The sequence below is a fragment of the Microtus pennsylvanicus genome, chromosome 17 (assembly GCF_037038515.1).
Source record: "Microtus pennsylvanicus isolate mMicPen1 chromosome 17, mMicPen1.hap1, whole genome shotgun sequence".
In the NCBI taxonomy this organism is placed as follows: domain Eukaryota; kingdom Metazoa; phylum Chordata; class Mammalia; order Rodentia; family Cricetidae; genus Microtus; species Microtus pennsylvanicus.
In genome coordinates, this window is record NC_134595.1 from 33,657,651 (window position 1) to 33,683,830 (window position 26,180).

General features: G+C 38.6%; 1 protein-coding gene across 4 annotated transcripts in view; it reads right to left on the minus strand.

Moving 5' to 3' along the window:
* The window catches only part of Dis3l2 (DIS3 like 3'-5' exoribonuclease 2), a 328,490-nt gene that overhangs the window by 142,202 nt on the left and 160,108 nt on the right, over positions 1–26,180 (minus strand). For all 4 annotated transcript variants that reach the window (XM_075951632.1, XM_075951634.1, XM_075951630.1 and 1 more), the window contains one exon: positions 25,017–25,190. In XM_075951632.1, coding sequence (XP_075807747.1) covers positions 25,017–25,190 — 174 coding nt within the window. The remainder of the gene's footprint in view (positions 1–25,016; positions 25,191–26,180) is intronic.

Genomic DNA, 26,180 nt, shown 5'->3' on the forward strand with positions numbered 1-26,180 from the left:
GCTCTCTAGTTCAACTAGCTTGCTGCTCCCCTGCAGTATGTCTAGCCTCACTTTCACCCCACTTTTTAATAAAACTCCTTGATGCTTTGCTATTTCTGTTTAGTTTTTCAGTCTTTGGAAACACCAGTGAGAATTTCTTTCAGAGCACATGACAATGTTAACTGATTGTTTTTTCTTAAATAATAAGGCAAAGTACAGTGACATCCTACTTGCTCTGTAAAGCAAGGTCTTCACACTACAACAGGTACTTTCTAATTTGTGCCATTTTGAAATTGAACCTTTTATTTGACATAGTTATAGATAAATTGGCAGCTGTGAGAAATAAAAACAGATACCATGTTCTTTTGTCAGGTTCCAAACAGTAGAAGTTTACAAAACTATACTACAGTGACAAACTTCAGATACTGACACTGACACAGTCAACTGTATTTAGATTTCCAGCTCCAGCTTGTACTCATTTACCTGTATGCTTTCAACATAATTTTACTGTATGTGCAGGTTCGTGGAACCAAGATACTGAACAAAACACTGAAGAAAGAATTTCTTGATTACTCCCAGCCTTTCTGAACTCCACCTCCTACAGTCAGAAGCAACTAAAATCTATTCTCTAATTCTTAAGTGGGACTTTTCAAAAACTGTTTCATAAATGGAATTCTGTGCTATGCAACCTTTAGGACTGGCTTTTCTCACCTGGCATAATTTCCTAAATATTCATGCAAATTGTCATATGTACCAGTGAGGATCATCCCAGGTGCACAATGGTTTGTCTAACAATTCATCAGTTGAAGGAAAGCTAGGCTGTCTCCAGTTATATTATAAATTATAAATATTATAAATATATATTATATAATTATAATATTATATATTCTAAATAAAGCCATTATGAAAATTCATCTACAGTTTTTTTTATGAAAAGATATTTTCATTTCTGTGGGATAAATGCCCAGAAATGCAATTATTGGTTTGTATGGTGGTTATACTTAGTTTATTAAGAAACCACCCAAGTGTGTCTAGAGTGGCTGTGGCATTTTGCAATTCCATTGCCAGTGTTTGAGTGATCTACCTTCCCACATTTATACCAGTCTTGAAGTTGTAACCCTGGTATAGGCAAACTGGAGAGATGGCAAATATTTCATTTTACCAGTTCACCACCCCTTCCTTTGAAAAGTCATAAGCAATGAAGCTCAGTTTCCAACAAAAGATTTTAAGCAAGCTAGTCAGTAGAAAGAGTCCTGAAGGAAAAGATTAATAGATGTTCAATGGCAAGCTGGCCCTGTGCTTAGAATCTAGAGTATCTAGAAATGGCCAGGACTTAACTTCCACCCTAGGAGTCTACCCTGTCTCCCACTTGCACTAACTGCCTATAAAATCACATTTCATTGGTTAAGAAAGGGTCTTGGCTTCTGAAACTCATCTTCCCTGCTATCGTTTGAAGAGTACTCTTGTTTGACTTTGCAAATTGCAAAACTGGTAAAAGTCACCATCTGTATATCATTCATATTTACATTTGTGGCTCTTGGCAATTTGTGGTAAGTGTGAGGCTCTTCTTGGAACCATACTATGGACAAGGTGTTGTCCTTTGTGGTTTTGGTACCGATTTTTGGAAGAATTTTAAGAGATCAAGGTATACTTGAAATCCTATCATTTGAGGAACTGTTTAGACCTATTTGGGGCTGTCATGAAGGAAAACTTTAATTCCTATAATTTGGTGTCATTTTTTTGAACCATTCTGATTGTTTTGCTCCTTCCATTCATCTGACAAGAAAGCATGAATTTGTACATAACTAATGGAGAAATCTAAGAAAAAACCAAGAGGTTGACTTCAGGTTCTGGTATCTATTGTAAAGCAAGATTCTGACATCAAATGACAGGAGCTGTTGGGAATACTAGATCCCGGGGAACTCCCTTAAGGAAGTAAAAAAAATAACTCTCTTGTAAGGACCCCACTTTCTTCAAACTATGCAGGTTTACTATTGGCAGTTGAGAAAAAGCTCTGCTTGTAAAAGGGGCTCTAAATTGGAACCTGGGAGCAAATGTCCCTGAGGACCTTTTCCAGTAACAGGATCTGGGTTTGATAATAGATATGTCTTGTAATGATGCTTATCAGCATGCCCTGTCTTAATCATGGTATTTTATCCAAGCCCTTTGTCTCATCTTGCTTCTTTCCATGCATGCTGGGTACCCAGTTCTCACCTTCTGGAGTTCTTTATCCTAACCTTCTCCTCACTCACAAAGGGACAGAAGAGGTTCTGAGTGGGAATCTTGGGATCAAAGTGCATAATAACTCAGGCTGAAGAAAGTACTTTTGTGTCAGTATTAGATGGTTCTGGAGGCCGCTGATGATAGACTCCTCCCTTATGATTAGCTCTGGACCATACCTCATGTTTCCCTATAAACACTAGACAGAAAAGCGTTAGCTTTGTCTCTTCTTAGGATTTAAAATGCCATATGAAAGATGGGTATGGTATTAGGGCTTTGTTGAGGCATATTTAGGGAAAGCTGTTGCTTTCCAGTCAAAAGAATGGTGTGATTTCTACCTCTGGCCTTGGTGGAGACATTACATTCTGATCTTACCCTAAGAGAAGAACACTACATACAAACAGTTAATTTCACAGAACCTATCTATCAATCACCCGGCCCAAATACCAGCTCTCAGGAAATCTGATTCATATAAAGACATACTAAGAAGATGGGGGAATAACTGTCATGTCAATGAGATAATATGCTTATGCTTTCCAGAAGTTCCTCCCTGCCAGCATCTGTTTACAAATCTTTACTATGCCAAGCTAGTCCACTTTTTAAAGTTCTAAGTCAAAAAGCATAGCTTTTCCTTTTTCTTCTTTTAATTTAAACCCAATCATGCTTTCCCTGGCAGGGCTTTCTGACCTCCATGCCTAACTCAAAAGGCATGGCTATCTCTCTCTCTTTTGGCCAGCTCCCTCCTCCTGGCACCTTTAGAGATTCTGCAGCTTGCCTGCCCTGTTGTTTTTCTTTCAAACTCTAATAAAACAGTACTTGAGCTTCCTTCTGAGTCTGTTTTTAAATTCTTCTTATTAACAAGACTAAGAATCCACAAAAGGGAACCCCAATTTCCCTGGTAAGATGTGGTGCCAAAATCTCAGATTGAATACATTCCTTAGGATATCTGTTCTGGCTCCAACCTGATAAAACAGGATGGAAAAGCTTCATGAAGCTCCAAGGAAGAGTTCTCAGGAGGTCACAGAGAGCAGTCTTTACCTTCCTCAGCAAAGGGCTACATCTAACTATAAACACACTAGATACACCTCCTCAGTCTCTAAAGTGTGACTTTCTGACAGTTTATTTGATCATTTTAAAATTCATTGTAAAATAAATTTCCATTTGTAGGAGAGTTTCCTTCTTTGCCAATTAGCAAAGACAAGCAAAGATACTAAGTGGCTACAATAAGTTTAGTCTTTTGACTTTTTGGTTTGTACTGGACTTTTGCTTAAGCCCTTCTCAATAGCATTTGGGTTAGGTTCTCTGTCCTAAGATGGTCACACATACCCTGTGAAGAGTAGATTTAGGAATAAGGAGTGCTTACTCCAATGGAGGAAGTCATTTCATCACTGGTCTAAATTTTTAAATAGCAAATGAGTACTGAAAAAATTGGAGGCTTTTGTCAGTTTTTAGGTATGGCTGTGTGTGTATATATTTAGTTAGGTCTACTGTCAGGCATATGTTTGTATGCTCTCTACAGATATAAGATGTAAGTCGTGGTCACATTAACTAAAATTGTTAAATTAAGCTCTTCATATGCCTTAAGTAAATTTTAGACAAATAAGTGATGTTAAGATCAGGCTGTGTCCTTCTCTAAGTTACTATATAGTGTCAGACTGCCTTCTCTGATAGACTTCGTTATTTATTTAATATGTATGTGTGTTTGTCTTCATGAGTTTAGGTACTATGCATGTATAGGCCTCCACTTGGTTCTGAAGAAGGTGTTAGATCTTCTGGGACTGGAGTTACAGTGGCTGTGAGCCACCAGATGTGAGGATGTAAGTCCTATGTAAGAGCAGCCAAACTCCAGTACCAAGAGACTCCAGTTTACCAGCAGCTGTTGACTCCATTTTGAGGATGGAGGCTAACTGTGCACCCAGATAGATATGTAAATACCAGCTGTCCAGCACCCCTGTGCAGCACAGACTGATAACTGACCAATTCGTGAAAATAGAAAAAGTGCCACCCTATAAACAATATGGTGAATGAAGACTGTAAGGGCACGTGGGAATATCATAATCATATCAAGAAAATCAGATCTAAGAACTTACTGGATGCACCAGACTGAGGAAAAGCTGCAAATCCCTCTCCTAGGTCCCATAAGGAGACAAACACCCTCCCCTATGATGGCAACAGACCCATCAACCTGTCACCCTACATCCTGTGTGTAAGTCAAGGATTGACAGGCAGAGAACTCCCAACTATCCTTGGGGCTTCTGCTCTACCCAGGTCTTCCCCTTACCTCTGCAGCTGGATTTAACTCTGTTTCTTCCTCTAGGCTCTGTGATCCACAGCTGCAGCTTCTCTGTGACTGGTTTGGGTTCTCAGTGTGTTACCTTATCAATACAGACTATTTACATTTCTATCAATCTACATACACCTCCAGAAACTGCCCCAGCCTCTTAACCCCTTTATAGTGTAACCTACATACTCACACAGACAATAAGAGATGTTTACTGTGTAATGTGTGATATGTGACTTAGTATTAGTAATTATGATAGAAATAAAAGAATCTGTTCACTTCTGACAGATTATCAAGGGAAATGAGAGTATCTGGCAAAGTGCTGAAATTGAAACTGTATCTTGTGAATTAATTCTTAATAAATTCTGACATTGTGGGAAGTTACAAGTGTGTTCTTCTATGTTTCTGACATAGTATATTCACAACAAGCTAATTGAATTGGTTGGTAAAATAAAATAAATATTAAAATTAAATTGCTTTTAAGACAACATATGGGGTTGGAGAGATGGCTCAGTGGTTGAGAGCACTGGCTGTTCTTGCAAAGGACCCAGGTTTGATCTCTAACACCCATAAGATAGCTCAAATACATATGTAACTGATTCTGAGGAATCAGATGCCCTCTTCTGATTTCTGTTGGCACCAGGCACACACATGCAGGCAAAATACATAGACACATAAATTTTTTTAAAAAAATTTAAAAGACAACATATACTTCACCCGTGTGTATATTTATAGTTCTTCTAGACTTTTATGTTAAAATGTACATGCCATGTCCAGCTATTTCAATCCAGCTTCGTGGGTTGTCTTGGGGATTTTTATTGCTATGAAAAGACACCATGACCAAGGCAACTCTTTTGAAATGAAGCATTTAATTGGGAGCTTGCTTACAGTTTCAGAGGCTGTCTTAGTTAGGATATCTATTGCTGTGAAGAGACACCATGGCAACTCTTATGAAGGAAAACATTTAATAGGGGCTGGCTTATAGCTCAGAGGTTAACTCTGTTATCATGGCAGAAAGCATGGTGGTATGCAGGCAGACATGGCGCTGAAGAAGCCAAGAGTTTCTACATCTAGATCCGCAGTCAGCAGGAAGAAAGAGAGCCACTGGGCTTAGCTTGAACATCTGAAACCTCAAAGTCCACTCCCTGTGACACAGTTCTGGTGTGGGAGGGCCTTCTGTGTGTGTTGCTTTTATCCATTAATTAATAAAGAGGCTGCCTTGGCCTGTGATAGGGCAGAGTAGAGCTAGGAGGGGAAAACTAAACTGAATGCTGGGAGAAAAAAGGCGGAGTCAGTGAGAAGCCATGTAGCCCTGCCAGAGACAGATGCTGGATAGAACCTTGTGGGTAAGCCAAAGCCACATGGCGATACACAGATTAATAGAAATGGGTTAATCAAAGATATAAGAGCTAGCTAGCTTTTCCAATAGGAATCAGAAAATCTTTTAACTGAGTTTCTGCAGGAAGTTCAAATGCAACTCCAGAGATACATCAGTTCATTCTCTAGCATCACCACTGGATTATCATCACAGATGGTTGATTTAATAAGTCCTTTTGCATCTTCGGAATTCCAGGAGCTGACCACTTTTAAACCTGGGCAGTGCCCATACCATGCAGCAAAGCATTGTGAGTGTTGGGCAGTTACACCTGCTGAGGTACCATTGGGCCCCCTGAATACTATGGGAACAGGATGTAGGCCAGCAGATATGTAGTAAGTCTTAGTGGCTGAGTTTATAACCTGGCCAATGGCTTGCATAGAGAAGTTGAAGGTCATAAACTCACAGATCCCAGCCATAGCTGCACCAACAGCAATTTCAGCACAGCCCATCTCTGATATGGGGGTGTCTATGATCAGTCAAAAGATTCTCTGATTCCTGTCAGAAAAGCCAAATTCAAAAGGCAAAGGGACCAACAGCACTGTAGTTGTCCATTCAAGACCAGTGGGGCACTGCCTAGAAGCTGCAGCTGTATTGTGTTAGTAGGGGATTGAATGTGAGGTCATAAATTTGCATGCTATCAGACCAATGGACATTAAAGCCATAGAAGCCAGTGTGATGAAGACAAATCACCTCGTAACTGTGAAAGGAGGCTGGCCACAATTTGGAATAGGAGCTGAGATTTGTGCCAGAATTATGGAAGGCCCTGCATTTTTCCTCGATGCTCCTGCTGTTCGTGTCACTGGTGCTGATGTCCCTATGCCTTACGCGAAGATCCTAGAAGACACTTCCATACCTCAGGTCAAAGACATCATATTTGCAGTAAAGAAGACATTGAATGTCTAATTTGGACAACGATGATCAAGTCATTGAAATTTATTTAAAATACTTGTTGGAACTTCATCTGATATGTATTGAGATACTTTACTTCATAAAGTAAATGCTAAAGCAGCAGCAGTTGTCTCTGTACTGGTAAGAAGTGTAAATGTGCTTATGAGTGGAAAATACTCCTCATTCTAGATGCTATACTATCCTTTTCTGTTACTGTTAATCTAGTCTTTGAATAGATTAATATAAATATTTCTTTCACTACAAGGGGCAAGAATGTTGCAGAGCCATGATAAAAAGATATACTCCCAGGAGATAACTTATATGTTTTAAAAGTATATTGTCTATATTTGTTGTTAAATTGTTTTGATAAGGAATAAAAGGGATTCTACTTTAAAAAAAAAGAAAGAAAAAGAGCTAGCTAGCAATATGCTTAAGTGATTGGCCAAGAAGTGATTTAAATAATATAGTTTCTGTGAAGTTATTTAGTGGTCTGGGCATCCAGGAATGAACAAGTGACCACCCTCAAATAAGGCCACACATTCTAATCCTTTCAAATAATGCCACACCTTCTGAGCCTATGGGGCCATTTTCATTCAAACTACCACATGGGTCTTCATGATAATACAGGACTATTAGAATTTATTTTATCTAATTTTAAGAATAATTTTAACAGGTGTGATGGTACACACTTTTAATCTCAGGATACAGATGAAAGACAAATGAACTCTATGAGTTCAAAGCCAGCATGGTCTACATAATGAGTTACAGGTTAGCTAGGTCCACATAGCAAAATTCTGTCTCAAAAAAAATTTAATCAAGAGACTGAGGATATAGCTCAGTGGTAGAATACTTAGGCACCTTTCTCAAGTTCCTGGGTCTAATAGCTACTACCATATAAAGAATAATTATATCAATTATATCATAGTATCTTAATACTATATGAATTATATATAACATATTTCAAAAAGTTTAGAAAAATTGATCTAAATTATAATTTTTAACAGTAGAAAGAAGCTAGTAGGTAGGAAATTTAATTAAAAAGTTAAAGGTATGAATTTTTGGGCTTATGGGGTTCTTCCTACTGTTGCTCTTTTTGAGACAGGGTCACACTATGTAGCTCTAGCTAGCCTAGAACTCACTGTGTAGACAAGACTAACCTTAAACTCACAAACACACTGCATTTGACTTTTACATGGGCTCCAGGGTAGACTGTAGGTTGTCAGGCTTGTTTCCCTGACCCTGTTGAAAGTTCTTAATGAATTTTAGATTACTGGCTCTTTGCTGAATATACAATTGCAAATATTTTCTCCAAGTCTGTAGCTTTTTTTTTTTAAATCAGGGTCATTCACAAACCAAAAATGTTCAGTCCTATGAGACCTACTGTATTCTGTGCTTTAAGTGTCCAAGTCTCAAAGTTCTTTAGCACACAGAACATCCTCTAGATATCCTATTTTCTTCTGTCAGTCTTAATCTCTATATTTTTATGCATGATTAACTGAGGTCGTTCTCACATAAGGCATGAAACTTGACTGAGGTCTATTTATTAGCCCGTGTTCGTTAAGTGCCCCCAGCACTACTTGTTGCCACCCAATTCCTTTACCCCCTTGTCAAAAATCAACAGGGCACATTTGTATGGTTCTATTTATGGGGCCTTTGTTTTATTTCATCATCTTGCATATTCTTTGAAGGTTTTTGAAGGTGGTCTTTATCAAGTTAATATTTTTCTCTTTTCCTCTGAACTAAGCAATTCTAGTGTTTTAGTTCATTGGATGCTGAACCTTAAAAATGCTTTCCTTTATCAACACTCCCCCAACACACAGACACACACATACACAAAACCAGTGCTAGGAATTGAATCTACAGTCTCACACATGTTAGGCCAGTCACTCACTCACACACACACACACACACACACACACACACACACACACACACACACACACAAAACCAGTGCTAGGGAATGAATCCATAGGTCTGGATATGCAGTTTAAGATGATCTGGCACTTGTTATTTTAGCCTAAGTTGTCCTCAATACAGCAGTCATCTTGTTCAGCATATCAAAGTACTGGGATTATAGGTGTACACCCTCACCTCTGGCCTCTTACCTCAGATAAGAACATATGATACTTGCTGATATGGTACCTAATACACATTGATATTTTATCATAGTAATACTGAGATAAAAGTTATATAACATAAACCTCATTACCCTTTTATTTCATATGATTCAAAGGTTTCTCAGTAATGCAGAGTTGACATCAACACCATTATCTAACTTTAAAACACTTTCAGCATCAAGAAAAGGAACTCTTAGACTAGAGAAATGGCTCAGTGGCTAAGAAAAGGAACTCTTGGGCTGGAGAGATGACTCAGTAGTTAAGAGCACTTGCTGGTCTTCCAGAGGGCCTGAGTTCAGTTCCCAGCACTTAAATTGGCTGTCTTACAACCACTTGCAACTCCAGCTCCTAGGAACCCAATGTCTTCTGCTGACCTCCACAGGCACCTCATACATGTAACACATACACACACACACACACACACACAAGCATGCAGGCACATGCATATGCTGACATGTTTTTAAAAAGAAAAGTGTTGGTGACTCCACAGATCCTAGCAGTCAAAAATAAATTAGTAAATAAAAATGAAAGAGGTTCTCTTTGGATTATTTTCTGGGTATGAAATATGTAGCCTTTGTACCTGACCTCTTTTGCTAAGCATATTTTCAAGGTTTGTGAACACTGTAGCTTGTACCAGAACTTCATCCCTCTTTGTGGAAAATACTATACTACTTCATGAATACAGACATTTTTTAAGACTGTTACTATGTGCATTCATATAGATGAATATGAACTTGTTTGTGGACAAGTTTTCAATTTCATGGAAACAGAAATGCTGCTCAACAGGTACCTCTATCTTGAACTCTGGGAAACTGGGAACCATTTTCATAGTGGTTGAACCATTGCACACTCTCACCAGCAGTGCATAAGGGCTCCTAACCAACACCAGCTTCTTATGCTACAGTTATCCTTGGGGTTATAGAGTGGTATCTCATTGTGGGTTTGCTTTCAATTTTCATAAGGATGAATGATATTAATACTTTTCATGTGTCTAATAGGTATTTACATATCTTCACATTCTTTGTCCATTTTAAATGTCATGTGACCTTTCATTGCTAAGCTATGAGTTCATTATATACCCCAGAAATATGTTCTGCATCAGACCCATAATTTTCTTCTTCTTCCCCTCCCCCCATTCTGAGGGCTGTTTTTTTTAATTAAAAGAAAGCAGACTTTAGGCCTCTATGTGTTAGATAGGGACTAGAAGAGCATCTGTTCCAAGTTCAGCTCTGCCAGTATTAGTTCAGTAGGGAATTTCAAACATATCTCTTCCACTGTCTGGCTATGGGGCCACCTCCTTCCTTGGCTGTAGAGAAAAACAGGGCATGGCTCTTCCCCTGACAGAGGCAAAGAACAGCTCCTTGCTTAGTTCTGCTGATCCTATCTGGCAAGAGAATGGGAGTCCCACCAATTGCTCCTGCACACACTGAAGAAAGATAAGCTACTTTCTCAGATCTCCCTCAAGGGAGGAGTACTGCTTGTCCACAGCAGCAGGATGGAAGATTAACTCACTGCTGGATTCCATGATCATCACAGGTGTGGGAACTAGAGCATCACTACTTGCTATCCAATGGCTTTGTGTCCATTGTTAACATCTTGCTCAGCCTCATGGGAACTCTGTGTGTGCAGGAGGAAGGAGGGCATTTTAGGTAGTGTGTGACTAACATTAGGGTGGTTACTGCCAAAACATTTTCTGTTGCTAAACCGTGTCCTTCCTTGTCCTCTGACTAGAGGAGGTGGGGTTTCCAATGTTACCTTTCTGTGCTTTATGAACATCTCAGCTTGGTAACTTCTGCAGAACCCTGAGATGCAAAGGGAGCAAAGAGGAAATCCAGAGGATTTCTATGTTATTCTGAAGTCATGAGACCAACAGGCTTCCTTTACCACCTTTCACAATCTTCCTTTACTCCCATGCTTCATTTATGAGGGGACCAGGAAAGAACAGGGGACTCTATCTGTGTTAGAAACTGAAGCTGTGTTTAGTACTTTATAACAGTAATTTTAATCTCTTTGATGCTTTCCTACCTATTTTTCCCACTGAACTACAACCTCTTTGAAGGCTATGTTTTTTAAAACTGTTTTATCGTTATTTTCTTCAGAGTATCAAAAAGAAATAGGAATGAATCTAGCATTTGCTAAAAACCATATAGCACATTAAGTAAATTAGTTTCTGTAGTTGTAAATAAAACCTTAATATTGTCCCTCTTCTCTTTCCCTTTATCCTGTTTCACTTCCTTAGAGATGCTATTTATTGCACGCTCAGTGCTGTTGAGTTAGCTGTTACAAACGTGAAGCTGATGAAGACAGCCTTCCTCTGGAGCATGTCACATGTCACAGTCATGTCCAAACTTCCATTAGAACACAAGGGAGCAAATGAACAGACTGTCAAGGGGGAACTGAACAGGCATGCCTAATTGTTCCTGAGAGAAAAACCAAAGTTACAGAAGCTAAAATGTCCCTAGCAACTGAAGAAAAATATACACAGGGTGGGCAACACACAGAACTATGACAGAGTAAAACTGCTGGGGAAATGAGTGGCTGAGTGCAGAACAGGGGACGACACAGGCGCCCGAGGAATGTTTCCTTGGTTGTCATTGCAGATACTGAACAGGTAAACTCATTTTTCTAATTTGCATTGTTAGGAATGTTAGGTTATCAAGCATGTCTAGTATTAGGAATGATTTGCCCACACATCTTTGACTGCTCTGTTGCTCTTCTTTTTTTCTCTCGGCTTTTAGCAACAGGGTTTCTCTGTGTAGCCTTGGATGTCCTGGAACTAGTTCTGTAGACCAGCTTGGCCTCAAATTCACAGAGAATCGCCTGCCTCTGCTTCCTGAGTGCTGGGATTAAAGGCATGCGCTACCACCACCTGGTTCTTATTTTCAAATTCTTTATTTCTTTTCTTTTACTCTCTCAGTTTTCTTCCCCAGGAAATTTGTTGCTTTTTTAAAACTTTCTGCAGGATACTTTCTTTGTTTCCAACCCAGGCCTCAAAAAGATTTCAGTTGAGAGTGGACACTTCAAAGCAATTACTATGCAGATAAAATAACTCTTAAAAATTACTTAAATCATCATTTTCAGAATTCTACAACTCAGTCAAAGGCTTATAAGAATCTAAGGTAAAATTATTCAAGAAAAACAGTTGAATGTCAACAGGAATAGTGAGTTTTGTAAGGTCTTGTCTTAGATATTCTTTTATTGTCAGGACAAAAACCATAAACAAAACAACTTATAAAATAAAGCATTTAATTTGAAGCTTAAAGTCCTAAAGGGTTAGATTTCATGACCATCGTGACAGGGAGCACAGTGGCAGGCAGGCAGGCATGGCTCTGGAGCAGTAAGGCCATGAGGCCCTTACATCTGATACATAAGCATGAGGCAGAAAGCTAACTAGAAATGGTACAGGCTTTTGAAACCTTAAAGCCCATCCCTGGTGACACACCTCTTCCTACAAGGCTACACCTCCTAAACCTTACCAAACAGTTCTACCAACTGGGGACCAAGTATGTAAATACATGAGCATATAGGGGCTATTCACATTCAAGTCACCAAAGGTCCTCTGTCCCTGCCCCATCTCTGTAATATCCTTGAAAACCAACAGTCTCAAAGTCAAAGCAGAGCAAGCAGTCTCACAGATATTTCCCTAAAAATCCTCCATTTTAGAAACTGATAAATTTTAACTGAAGCAGACTTTATTTAGTACAAAAACATTATAACACCCAGGGTTATTGGAAATGATTTTAGTAGCAAAGAAAATAAGGTGCTTATCAAAAGTAAAATAGAAGTAAAAAGCTGGAAAAAGAGATGCCCATAGAGGACTTTGGAAAAGCTTAAAATGGTCTACAAAATCATTCCAATTAGAAAAAAAATCTGACAAAATCCAGTACCTTTCCTATAAAGAAAACAAAAATACTGAACAAACTATAATATAATGGGAACAGTTTCACTGACAGAGGGCATTTACAAAAATCCCATAGTCTGCATTATAATTAATACTGAAAGACTAAATGTTTACTTCAATCATCATGATCAGGACAAGGAAGCCCATTCCCAACAGTCTCACTGTTAATTTACAGTTCTAGCTTGAGCAACTAAGAAATAAGGGAGAAAAAAGGCATTCGGGGTTAGAACGAAGTATTTGCATTTGCAGATGGCATGAACTTCTAAATAAAGAAAATCCTAAAGTATTCAGAATAATTAGAGCTAATAAGTAAGTTCTGGAAGACTGAATGTTACATAATCCATGCACACAAATACCAATGGTACTTCTAAATATTAGCAAAGGTCAATGTGAAAGTGAAATTAAGAAAGAAATCTTATTTACAATACCATCAAACTTTGCATAGGAGCAAATTTAGCACAAAGATAAAAGTTTATGTGTTTGGACGTTACGAAACATCACTGAAATAAATTGAACAAAGAAAAAGACATCAAGAAGACAATGTTAAGTTGGCAATAACTTACAGGCTTAACATAATTATTAAAAATACAAGATTTTGTTCAATGCTCCTCAAATTGACAAGCTGATCCTAAAATTCATAGGGAAATGCAAGACAGAGACTCAAAGTAGTGACAAAATCTTGAAACGAAAAAATGTAGAATAGAAACACTTGTGCTTCTCTGTTCCCAAATTTACTACAAGTTTACAGTAATCTAGGCAGCATGGCACTAACAGAAACACAGAGCTGAGAGTCCACAAATAAACCTGTATATTTATGATCAACTTATCTTGAGCAAGATAATCCAATCTGGGAAAGTCAATTCAACAATGATTGAAGCATAATGATGAAAATGTATGAAAAATCCACAATGGAATCTATTACTTTATTAACTGTAAAAAGTTAAAAAGGGGTTGGGGAGATGACTTGGAACTAAAGCACTTACTACATGAACATGAGGACCTGAGCTCTGGTGACCAGCCCTGGGTAAAAAGGCAGAGATTGTGGTAAACACCTGCAATCTCAGTGCTGGAAAGGCAGAGACAGGGGGATTACTGGAGCTCACTGACCAGCCAGTCTAGCTGAGTTGGGGAGCTCCAGGTTCAGTGAAAGATCTTACATCAGAACCTAAGGTGGCAAACAACTGGAGAAGATAACTGGCATCAACTTCTGACCTCTACACGAACATGGATACACATGTACATGTACACACATACACATGAACACAAACCACATACACAAAAAATAATAAACCCAACACATGTAACAAGTTGGTAAGTAATGGAGAAATTGAGACTGTCGTGCATTGCTGGTGGAATTGTAAAAATGGTGCAACCATGTGGAAAACAGTTTGACAGTTACTGAAAAGTTTAAATACAGATTGACCACATGGCCTAGAAATTCCACAGTTAGCAATAACTAAGAATACTGAATACATATATCCACAAACCCTCATGTCTAAATACTCACAGCAGCATGATTTACAATAGCAAAGAAGTAGAATCAACTCAAAGTTTCACTAACTGATGAGCAATATGTGGCACACTGCTACAATGCAGTACTAGTCAGCATGGAGAGAGGTGAAGTTCTGATCAATGCCATAAAACGATGAAACTTAACAACAATAGGTTAAAGAAAGTCAGCTGGAAAACAGAAGCCTATTTCAGAACAGAGGCCTCAAGAAAACTGAATGCCCATTAGTGGTTGCTAAAACCAGGCAGGGTATGGTAGAGTAATGGGGATTTCCCCTGGGTATGATGGAAATATTATGGACAATGGTAACAGGTCAATGACTTGGTAACTATAAAAGATAACATGAACTAGCAATCTAAAAGGGTCAATTTCCTTGTATTTGAACAATACTCTCATTATGAACCACAGAGAATTGATAATCCTTAAAGTCAGCTTTCTATACCCTCATTTGTTCCAAACCTTAAATCATTTATATCAAATTACTTTCATGTCATTGCAATTTCTAGAAAATTTTTTGTTTGTTTGTTTTTTATTGAGATAGAGTTTCTCTGCGGTTTTGGAGCCTGTCCTGGAACTAGCTCTGTAGACCAGGCTGGCCTCAAACTCACAGAGCTCCGCCTGCCTCTGTCTCCCGAGTGCTGGGATTAAAGGTGTGCTCCACCACCACCCAGCCTGTAATTTCCAGAAGATTTTATTGATAATATATATAAATTAGTCATCTCATCCCCATATTAATATTTCTACACTATAAAACATAAATTAACTGTCTTCTTTTTTGCAGCTGTTCAGGACAAAATCCACTCACCTTTAACTATTTTTCTTTCCTAAGGGTAGTGCTATTTACCATAAGTTCCATGACCAAAGTACTAAAGAAAGTACATACTTATTGAGAATGTTCAGTCGTAGACTCTGTTGAGGGTGCACTAATCCTTGTTACTATCTACGAGTTTCCTGTCAGTTCACAACAGTGAGCTGGGATTGACATGAAAGGAATAATATTACTAGTAGTTTCAAATGACATTGACAGCTTCTTCCAGCTGTCAAGCAATCTAATCTAGCTTCCCTCTAGTTAAGGAAGGATGGCATGGATCCTGTTAGCAATGAAATAATTGAGCTTTAAAGCACAGCCCTTGCCTTGGTGAGGAAAGAGGGTGCACAGCCAATATTTACTTCTCGGGTAAAGGTGGCAGATAATCACTACTTTCTCTCAAATTCCAGAATAATACGTCTCTGATTAATTCAGCAAGATATTTCAAACACAAAGTTATGCGCTGAGAGATCCAGAAGTGAAACCAATCAGACTCAGCTCTACCAGGGTCTTGGCTATGGGGATGAGGCACTGTTAAGCACCATTAAGTGCTGTTGAGAATGTTATTTTGTGTTGAGCTTTCTTTAAGTCTGTACCATAAGTACAGACTTTTGTTTTTGCTTCTGCTGCTTTTTCTGTGCTCTAAAGAAGCAAAATTCCCCCCAAAATGCCATGGAGGCCTTTGAATGACAGTAGAAATAGCAGATAAACCCTTCTCTTTATGCCTGGCTACTTGGAGTGAAAAACTGTCCACCCATCAGCCCTTTCTCTGGCACCTGGCAGTCTGCTCTCTGGGCTAGCCAGCTGTTTTGAATGCTCAGGATGACTCTGAAGACACTCCCGCCACAAGAACATTACTAATGAAGCTGTGACACCTGCTCCTCGAGGTCCTGCTCCAACTGCACTGACCGTAGGAGGCAGTATCCCAGCAAACAGGCCTCAGTGGCTTTAGATGACCCTGCACCAGTCTCATCCGCGATGGAAAGGGAGGGTCCTGCACGAGTGACTCCACGAGAAGCCAACATGGTGGAACTGGAAGCTATACTATAACCGAGGGAAATACAATCCTTCGTTTGCATGTTACAACTTACGCCACACTCAGTTTCCTCCCTATATGTGCTGGTTGTTCAACTCACTTGAGTCAATCTGAAGTATCTGCCCCGCCTGTTGTAACATTAAGTCCAATAATGACTATTCTGAAGCCCCTGATGGTTTTTATTTAGGACAGGCTGAGCTGATAATGTGAAGAAAGGCAGAGGAGCAGGCAGCAGCAGTGTGACTGCACGTGGCTGTGAAGTAGTCCTGGAAAACAGACTACGATGGTGTTGTAAGGTTCAAAGAACACGTAGACTCTTAAAGCCAATAGAAAGTCTTTATTCGCCCACTAGTAGGCTACACAGGAAACTTACCAAATTGTGTAGCCACAAGCCTTCCTGTTCTTGGCTTTTTATGCACAAAAACCATATCCTGGTTGACTCACTTCAATTAGCAAGAACAATTAGCAATAAGCAGAGCTACAGAAGCCAAAAAGTAAGGTTAGTATATTTTGGGACTTTCCCAGAAGTATGGCCTTTGTTCTTATTTTGGCAGGTTCTGTAGTCTACATTCTGGGCTGTTAGGTCAGAATGGTGCCTTGATGCCTTTGCTGTGCTAAGGTCTGCGGGCCTGTTACAAGAGGAGCCAAGGTTTCAGATGGAAGAAAGTGGATGTGGGACACTGCAGGTTCAAGTCACTAGGAGGGAGCTACCATCCCTTGGAGGCCAGGTGTCCTGATGCCCAAGGCATGAGAACTGTGACACTAGCCACCATTGGAAAGGGTTCTAATACCCAATGGTTGAGTGCTATGATGCTAGCAGGCACTAACTGCTACCAGTTATTGCTTATACCTAAGGACTTTACTAGCCACCAAGTGCTGGGCTGTTGGCTTAGGAACCCATAAGCCTGTAATCTAGATACTTAGAATTATGAGTCATATTCTAAGATAAAACGCCAGAAGTTCTGAGTTCTCAGGTCTTGGAACTATAAGCCCGACTCTGTTAGCTCAGCCTATAAACCTTCAACACTCAAGGGCCCATGACTAAGAACGGTAGATGAATTATCCCTCACCTACTCAACAACATTTGAGCAGAACCAAAGAACCCTAACCAGGACAAGGGTAACAGAAAGACTGTGTAGTTCAGTTTTTAGAAGTATATTCAATGAAACAGTAATTTCCTCAGATGATCCAGGAAAAAGGGGTCAGAGAAATATATCAACCCTTTGTTTTCCAAAAGTACTTGCTATCAAATTTTCTTCCTCCATGATCCCTACAAACCCTAGGGAACGCAGGCATGGCCCATGGGGCACTCTGAAAACCCAAGAAACACCTTACCTACAACAGCACCTTTTGGAAAATTGTAACATGGTCAGAAAAATGCACATCACAGAAGATGACAACGATCACTCCTCTCACTTTCCCAGGGTTAACTAACTGCCTTGCTCAAAGTCTCCCAGAGCATCTCTGGGAGAGGAAGGACTGACTTCTAGGGCTCTTCTACACTGCCACCCTGCTTTCACCAAGGACCTTTTTCTAAATAGCAATTTAATCAAATTGGACTTCCCAATAAACAGTAAGATCATTAGTCATTTAAAGTTAGTTATGTTTGAAAGCTTTACCACCTATACGACTCTCCTTTCAAATTGCTATTTCAAGGTTGGTTTTACCTGGAGTAAGAAGAAAATTTCTTTAGGAACTCTCCACCTTGAAGATATTTCAATATTTCTTACTCACAACACCCTTTCTGTGCTCAGTATTTTTAGCTCATTGTTTTCTATTTTGGCAGCCAAGAAGCTGCAGTTTGTAATTTTACCTCCAGCTTCATATTTCTTCTTAAAAGTGAATACAATGTACTGTTTATAATAATAAAATCACCAGTTGGCAGAACGACATTAAATGGAAAAGAGAGATAGAGACAGAGAGAGAGAGAGAGAGAGAGAGAGAGAGAGAGAGAGAGAGAGAGAGAGAGAGAGAGAGCGCGCAACTGGAAAATTTAGAGCAAGCAATTTTAAGTGCCAAGTTTCACATTTGTAATGGTCCAGTGGAGGTTACTGGGCTTCCTTTTTTATTGAGGGAATAGTAAAGAAATAGATACCACAAGCTCTTTTGTAAAAAAGGTATAGAAGCCATCCTTACTTCAATGAAGCTCAAAGCTCGACCAAAAAGTGATGTGATTCAAATGTCTACAATACTAGCTATTGGGAAAGCATAAAGATCAGGATAACATGGTATTTTCCCTCCGTGTACTTAGACTTTTATTTTCTACTTGTATTGCACTTTTAAGCTTCAGTTTCCTACTCTAGTTTAGTAACAAAGGAAATAAAACAATATGAATGAAATGAGAAAAAAAAAAAGCAACCAGTCTTGAAAATAACCCTGGGGTTTCTCAGGCTTCAGATACAACCAACTTTAAGTAGTTCCCTCAGACATAGTATTTTCCTAGTTCCAAAATATTTGCAGGATTGGTGTTGTTTAACCTCAAGTGCCCTGCTAAAACGAGCTACAAGTCTAGGCCATGTAAGTGGGGATTCTCCAGAGAAGGGAGCCAAATGTCTAAAAGAATGGTGAGCCCAATCAGAAGGGCCAGATCACCCCTGCAAGTTCACACCAGCCTTACTTCTTAAAAACTGCTAACCAACCATTTTTCTTTTCAAAATAAACACTATTTCTCTCAACTTCAGTTTGCAAAATATTACCCCAATTCCACTGGACTAAAAAACTGGAATTTTACTGACATAATTGGATTATGAGGTTTAAAGATTGATGGAACTTTTCTGTTCCAAATATAATTGTTAAATACCAAACCTAAACGGGTATGTAGAAGCTCTTACGTAGCTACAGCCAGAGGAACACTGCAGGTTCCAAGGCAGGGTGACCTGGGAAGAGGGGAGCAAGAAGCTAGAAATGTCTTCCAAGTCTCACCAGAGTATCTCATAAGCACATGGTCTTTCTGTAACCAATCCTTGCCACTAAAATGGAGACAACTTCAGTAACTCTAGTTAGTAAATATTGCCTTGATTCTTAGCCCTCAGTTCACCCAGCTGGTGACCTTAGCTCAATCAGTGTTCATACCTACATTAGATCACCTGCTACTCTCTGCTGTACTTTACCTCAATATGAACCTGATTCTCTCAAGATAAAGTGCTATGCCTCAGTTGTCTTTGCATTTTCAGTGGCTAGTTCAGGCTTGGCATATGCACATATATATGCATATATATAGTGTGTACGTATATATATATATGTTACATACATATAAAATATACTTATAAAATAAAATTTCAAGGCAAAATGTTTCAACAGAAAAGGAGGAAAAAAGACACAGAAGAGTGGCTTTGGAATTTTGGAGAATATCTACTTATTTATTCAATATATGACACTTTCCAGGATGCATTAGGACTCAATCTAAGTTCTTTGGTTAAATTCAGAACAATGAACACTGCTTTTAAAATGCCTATGACGATATGGGAACCTCAAAGAAGAATGTATCACACTATTACAAATACTTATCCCAACTACTTCTCTCCATGAAATTTATCAAATTATTTAAATACTTTAAGTATTTGACTATTGCTTGATATATTTCATTCATGTCCTTGATATATTTCATTCATGAACCTGAGGGAGAAGATTCATAGGGGCAGAAACCCACACATATTTCTGTTACCATATTTCCAGTATCCAGGGATGGCATATAACAAATATTTGTTAGCTGATAAACTAAATAAACCTATCATATCAGTCAAAGAAAAGAAACTAATCAGACCCAAAATACATCAGCAGAGTCACTGATTTTACTTTATATACATTTTTATTTTTAAAAAATTAGAAATTCACTAAAATTATATCAATACATGAATTAACCCCTGTGCCCTCACTACATGTATGGGTCAGTGTAAGTGTCATGTGCAGATAAAAGTCAACATTCTAGAAAAATTCACAACATGGGCTCTCTCACTGGTTCCTGAGTCAACTGTGACTTACAGGCATTTGCCATGTCTACTTATATGGACATTTAGTTTTAGCTAAATTAATCTTTATAACACAGTTAAGTAATTAAAATGCTACTGGAAAGATGCAGATGCTTAAGATAACAGTAACAGTGCTCCAGAAATGTTAACACCAAGGACAACAGAACACAGCTCATCACAGCCTGGCTGTGACTACGTAACAATAGCTGCCAAAATCTCTACGTACTTAGAAAACTAAACACAATAATTGTCTCTTCAAGGGGAAAGACAGAACTTCAATATTAAACAAAATAGGTTATTTTTTTTGAAGAATCTTTTTTTTCTTTATTTTTTTTAGTTGTTGAAAAAAATTTCCGCCTTCTCCCCATTTCCCATTTCCCTCCCCCTCCTCCCACACATTGCCCCCTCCCCCCACTCCCGTCCTCCTCTCCCCCTCCCTCCCACTCCATTCCCCCTCCCTCTAGAGAATGAAGAGCAGTCCAGATTCCCTGCCCTGCGGGAAGTCCAAGGTCCTCCCACTTCTATCCAGGTCCAGGAAGGTGAGCATCCACACAGGCTAGGCTCTCACAAAGCCAGTTCATGTATTAGGATTGAAACCTAGTGCCATTGTCCTTGGCTTCTCATCAGCCTTCATTGTCCGCCATGTTCAGAAAGTTTGGTTTCATCCTATACTTATTCAGTCCCAGTCCCGCTGGCCTTGGTGAGCTCCCAATAAATCAGTTCCACTGTCACAGTGGGTGGGTGCACCCCCTCGTGGTCCTGACTTCCTTGCTCATGTTCTCACTTCTTCTGCTCCTCATGGGGGTGAGGTGGCATGGGGCTAAGGGGAATTGGGGTGAGAAACGTGAGAAGGGGAGGATTGGGGGAGCTTGGGGGAATGGGATGGTTGGGATAAAGGAAGGGTGGACACGGGAGCAGAGAAATATATATCCTAATTAAGGGAGCCACCTTAGGGTTGGCAAGAGACTTGACTCTAGAGGGGCTCGCAGGTGTCCAGGGAGATGTCCCAGATAGTACCTTGGGCAACTGAGGAGAGGGAACCTGAAATGACCCTATCCTATAGCCATACTGATGAATATCTTGCATATCATCTTAGAACCTTCATCTGGCGATGGATCGAGATAGAGACAGAGACCCAAATAGGAGCACCGGACTGAGCTCTTAAGACACAAAATAGGTTATTGAATTTGAAAACAAAATACTATGTTTATATTTAACGAAACATTAAAGTTTTGATTTGTTTTCTATTGTTGTTTTAGTTTAGTTTTGTTTTGTTTTGTTTTGCAGTGTCAGGATCAAACCCAGAGCCTTCCACATCTAGATCTTTTTCCCGGATGTACTGAAATGCTTCTACTATCATATTATTTAGAGCCTAAAATTGTCTATGTACAAACTACTAAATTGCTCAATGTACACACACAAACTACATACCAGAACTTCACAACTAGCTTTTACGATGTCACTGAAAGAGTTTGCTGAGGATTGCGAGCCTTTTAAAAAATGAATAATACTGAATAGGATGGTACATGCCTGTAACCCTAGCGTTTGGAAGGCTGAGGCAGGGGGCTTCAGTTTAAGCTTCAGAATGAGACTATGCCTTAAAAGACAAAGAGAACAAACCTAAGAGTTAAAAATATAGCACTTTTCAACCAGTCCACAAGAACTGAAACAGGAAAGACAGAGATTTATGACCTGTGTTTCAAAGAAAATTGATGCAATTGTTGAATAGACCCTAAAAAATAAATATTATAGTTTAGTAAATACAACTCACATCTTTAAAAATACTTTTATCTTTTTAAATAGGAATAAGGAGATAGCTAGTAGTTGAGTACCTATCTGTATGCCTCTACCTACTTATCTTTCTATCTATCTATCTATCTATCTATCTATCTATCTATCTATCTATCTATCTATCTACTTATGGTGATCATTAAAATAAAGTTCCAATACAGACGGAACTAGGTCAGCCATGGTGGCATATGCTTTTAGTTTCAACTGGGAGAGAGAGGCAGGTGAATTTCTGTGAGTTTCTTGTAGAACATAACATGTTCCAGGACAACCACAGCTACATATTGAGACACTGTCTAAACAAACAAAACATACAGTACTTAGAATCAGATATTGAAATTTCCATACTATAAGTTATTAAAGAAAACTTTAAAAAAAACAATAATACCCAGTTGAACTGCTTTCACCCAAGAAAAAATTATCAATATGAAGAAACAGGGTTTTTTAGTACCTTCCATAAAAATATTAAAATTCATTTCATTTTTATTTTTCTTTTTTTGCTCAGGTCTATATAAGTAACAGATTAGTAATACATCAATTTTGTATAATTTTAAAAAGACATGCATTAGTGGGAATAAATGTTTACCAATGCTTAGAAATGACTATTTTATATATCAAGAAGCCATTGAAAATTTTTAAATGTAAAAGAATAAATAAGTCTGATGTGAAGTTTAGAAACATAATCTTGGGACAGATACAGTGAAAACACTGGAAAGTTAAACATCTATTACTACAATAACAGCAGAGTGTATCCACAAAGGTCTTCTACTTCTGGGCCCCTTCTCACTGCACACAGTTAGACTTTAACGGAAGCTTTCTGCAGAGCAAGGTATATTCTGTAGCTCAGTACAAAAGACAATGAGGGCCAACCCAACAGCAAGATGGAGCCATAAAAGGATAACATGACGCAGCTCTAAGACCCTGTGGCCACTAACATGTTTAATATTTTTCTGCAAACTACAATCAGGCCAGAAAGAAATGAATCTATCTATCTTCTGACATTTGTATTCATGATTTCTTGAAGTTATTTTAAAGATTTTTAGCAATGGAATAGTATAATATAGCTTCGTGCCTTCTTACTGCTCCCCTGAGCCAGTTTCCCACGTCAGTCACGTATGTGGTCAGTTTGGTTTACTTTCTTCCACATCAATTTCTATATATACACGCTTTTAATGTGCATACATGTATATACATATAGTGTAATGTTTGTGTGTGTGTGTGTACTTATATAGCTCTGAGTAACTGATTTCACAAAAATAGGATCATATTCATATTGACCTGTGGTTTGCTTCTTTCTTTTTTTAATGCTTCTTTCATTTAACAATATTTGATAGTCTTCCCTCTAGGACAGACCATATGGATCCATTCTTTTTTTTTTTTTGCAGAGCTGGAGGTCATGTTATCATATGGACATATATATCATAGATTGTTAAGCTATTCCATTACTGATGGACTTAGCAATGTCTATTTCCCTTTATGATAAAACAATGAAAATCTTTGCTCATAAGTCTTTGTATACTTATCTCTGTAGGATACATTTCTGTAAGTAGAGCTTGAGAGAAAAGGGTACATTTAAAATAGAATCAGCACTAAATTATACTTCAAATAAAAATAAACTATTATCAGGATTTAATCGTTTCTTATTGCTTTTCCCTTTTGTTTGGTTTTAGCATTTTGCTCATGGTTTTTATTCTTTGACAATTTCCTACATAAATATAATATATTTTCATAATACACAAGACTCAAGGATCTTACTAAATATAGGATCTTATTGTGGAGCCCATACAGAACTCACTGTGGCACAGCTTGGATCTCCTGTCTCACTCTCCCAAATGCAGAGATTAAAGCTGCGTCACCACATTTGGCTTCATTAAAGTTCTTATATAGTCTAATTCAATACTAGATCTCAGTAAACCTCTCAATTGTACATGAAGCAACAAAGGTTCCCGAGGGTTCAGGTTCAAATGCCCCAGAGGAGATAACGTCCTATGCACCAGCAATAACTCAGGTGTGTAGATTATTACTAACATCTAGGACTACATTTGGACCAAATGAGTTTGAATACAACATGTATTTCCATCAGTCATACTGACAAGTAGGAAAGGACTCTTATTTTTCTCACATACTCTCAGCAAGAAAAGCACAAAAAAAAAAAAGACAGTAAGTTCCAAAAAGATACAATTCATTCATTCCTCAAAGTTGGTAGAGCACCAGACACTGGGAGCTGAAGGCACCATAAGTTCAGCTACAAACCAAGCAAGTGTGGTGGAAAGACTCTGACACGGGATAACCTTAGCAAAACCTTCCATAGCCTCCGTGGTGGGTTGTATGAAAACTTTCTTGGTTCTAAGTATCTCCATGTGGCATCCAGAATGAATGCCAGTACTGAAACCAAATTCTGAAGAGAAATATCAGAAAAGAACTAACATCCCACAATGAAGAAACATCTTCAAAGAAGATGTTGTTATAAAAATACCACAAAAGTACTTTCCAATAAATTCCAGACCTAAAAGTAAAGCTTTAAAATGAGACTCCAAGCACAAGGTCTTGAATCCTCTGCTATGTGCCTAGAGAGGCCCATTTAGAGGAAGCACTTCTAAGCAGATAACATTGCCTTTTTTGAAAGGAGAATTTGGGGTCCAGCAAGAAGAAGAGACTAGGAAAGGACACCTGCATCTTTATAAATCAGAACTGTCTAAAACCATTGAAGAAGCAAAACTTTGCAAAGGGCCAGAGGGTCAATATTTTTAGGTCACACTAATGTTGGAATTACTTTAAAGTTATCATGAAGAATGGGTGATTCAAAGAAGCAAGCATAGTTGTGCTCTACTACAACCTGGATGAATAAGGAATTATGAATGTCCTATCATTTTAGGAAAATAACTATTCCTAACTATTAACTATTACTGTAATTTTTCAAACCATTAAAAAGTCTGAAATCCATCTTCAGCTATTGAGTTCAAGCAGCAGGCTGGATTTAGCTGGTAATCCATGACTTGCTGACCTCTGGCCCAGAAGCACTAGATTTGCAACTGAATCCAAATATCAGACAAAGAAGGAAACATATTAGGCCAACCCCAAGACGCACTGGGGGAGAAGACAGAGCAGGAACACCTGTTCCCCAAGCGTTCCCCATGTTTACCGTAGGTCTTTTCTCTTGGTTAACTCATCAGGTGGAATTGTCCAGGGTAGGCTCTGAGGGAGACATTCAAGAACTTCTGAAGAAAAATCAGAGAAGTCCACACCATATTCTGTCAGGATCCCTTCTGTTTCAGGCTCGATTTCACCAGCCTGCCCAAGACTCTTAGCCAGTTGCCTGTGGATTGAGCAGAGAATGGATAATTGTAATAGTGAACAGATGAAATATATGCCAGTTCTCTTCTCTAAAATGAGTTAGTATAAAAGTCCTTATGAAGTCCATGACCATAGTATAATTATACCTTTCAGAACAAATTCTGATCAGGGGAAAAGGGACAGAAGACAGAGCTTCTTGGAATTTGGCCATTTTCCTCATGGCAAAGTCAAAACTGATGCCCATACACTTTTGCTTTGACAGTCTTATTATATAGCCCAGGCTACCCTTCAACTGAGAACTCTCCTGCTTCAGCCTCCCCAGTGCTGGGATTACAGGTGCATGCCATCTACAGGTGCATGCCATCACATCCAGTTTTAACATTGATACTGTGAAATCTCTGCAAGATGCTTTTGGCAAGCTCCTTTAGAAAAGTTTGACCAACTTAGCTTGTTGCTAAATTATGAATAGGTTGAAAGATGAAAAAGCTCAACCCAGCCCCTAGAAATATTAAGGAAGACGGCGGGGTGCAAATTGTGGGCTTCAGATGTTTATAAACACCTTAGGTCATGCTCACTAAGTTAGAGCTAGATTCATATAGGTTTTGCAATTCTATTAGAATTCATCTTTAAAATGTGAAAGTATTTTATCCAAATATAAAAGTTATGTTTATCATGGAAAAAATAAACTGAAAAAACTTAAGTCTACAATCCAGCCACAACAACAAGCTACTGTTCACATTTTAGGATTGACCCTTAAAAAACAAGATGATCTTGTGAGTGGGAGTATACAGACAAAAAGATCTCTGTGAGTTCCAGCCCAGTCGAGACTACATAGTAAGATCCTTTCTCAACACAAAAAACAAAATAAAAGAACAACAATAAAAACCACAAGATGACATTTATTAGAACAATCCTGGCATTACGATCTGAATTCTAGCTTTTAGAAGGTATGTCTCATATATTAAAATGGATAAATTCAGAGCTAAGAATCAGAAATGAGAAAAAAAAACAT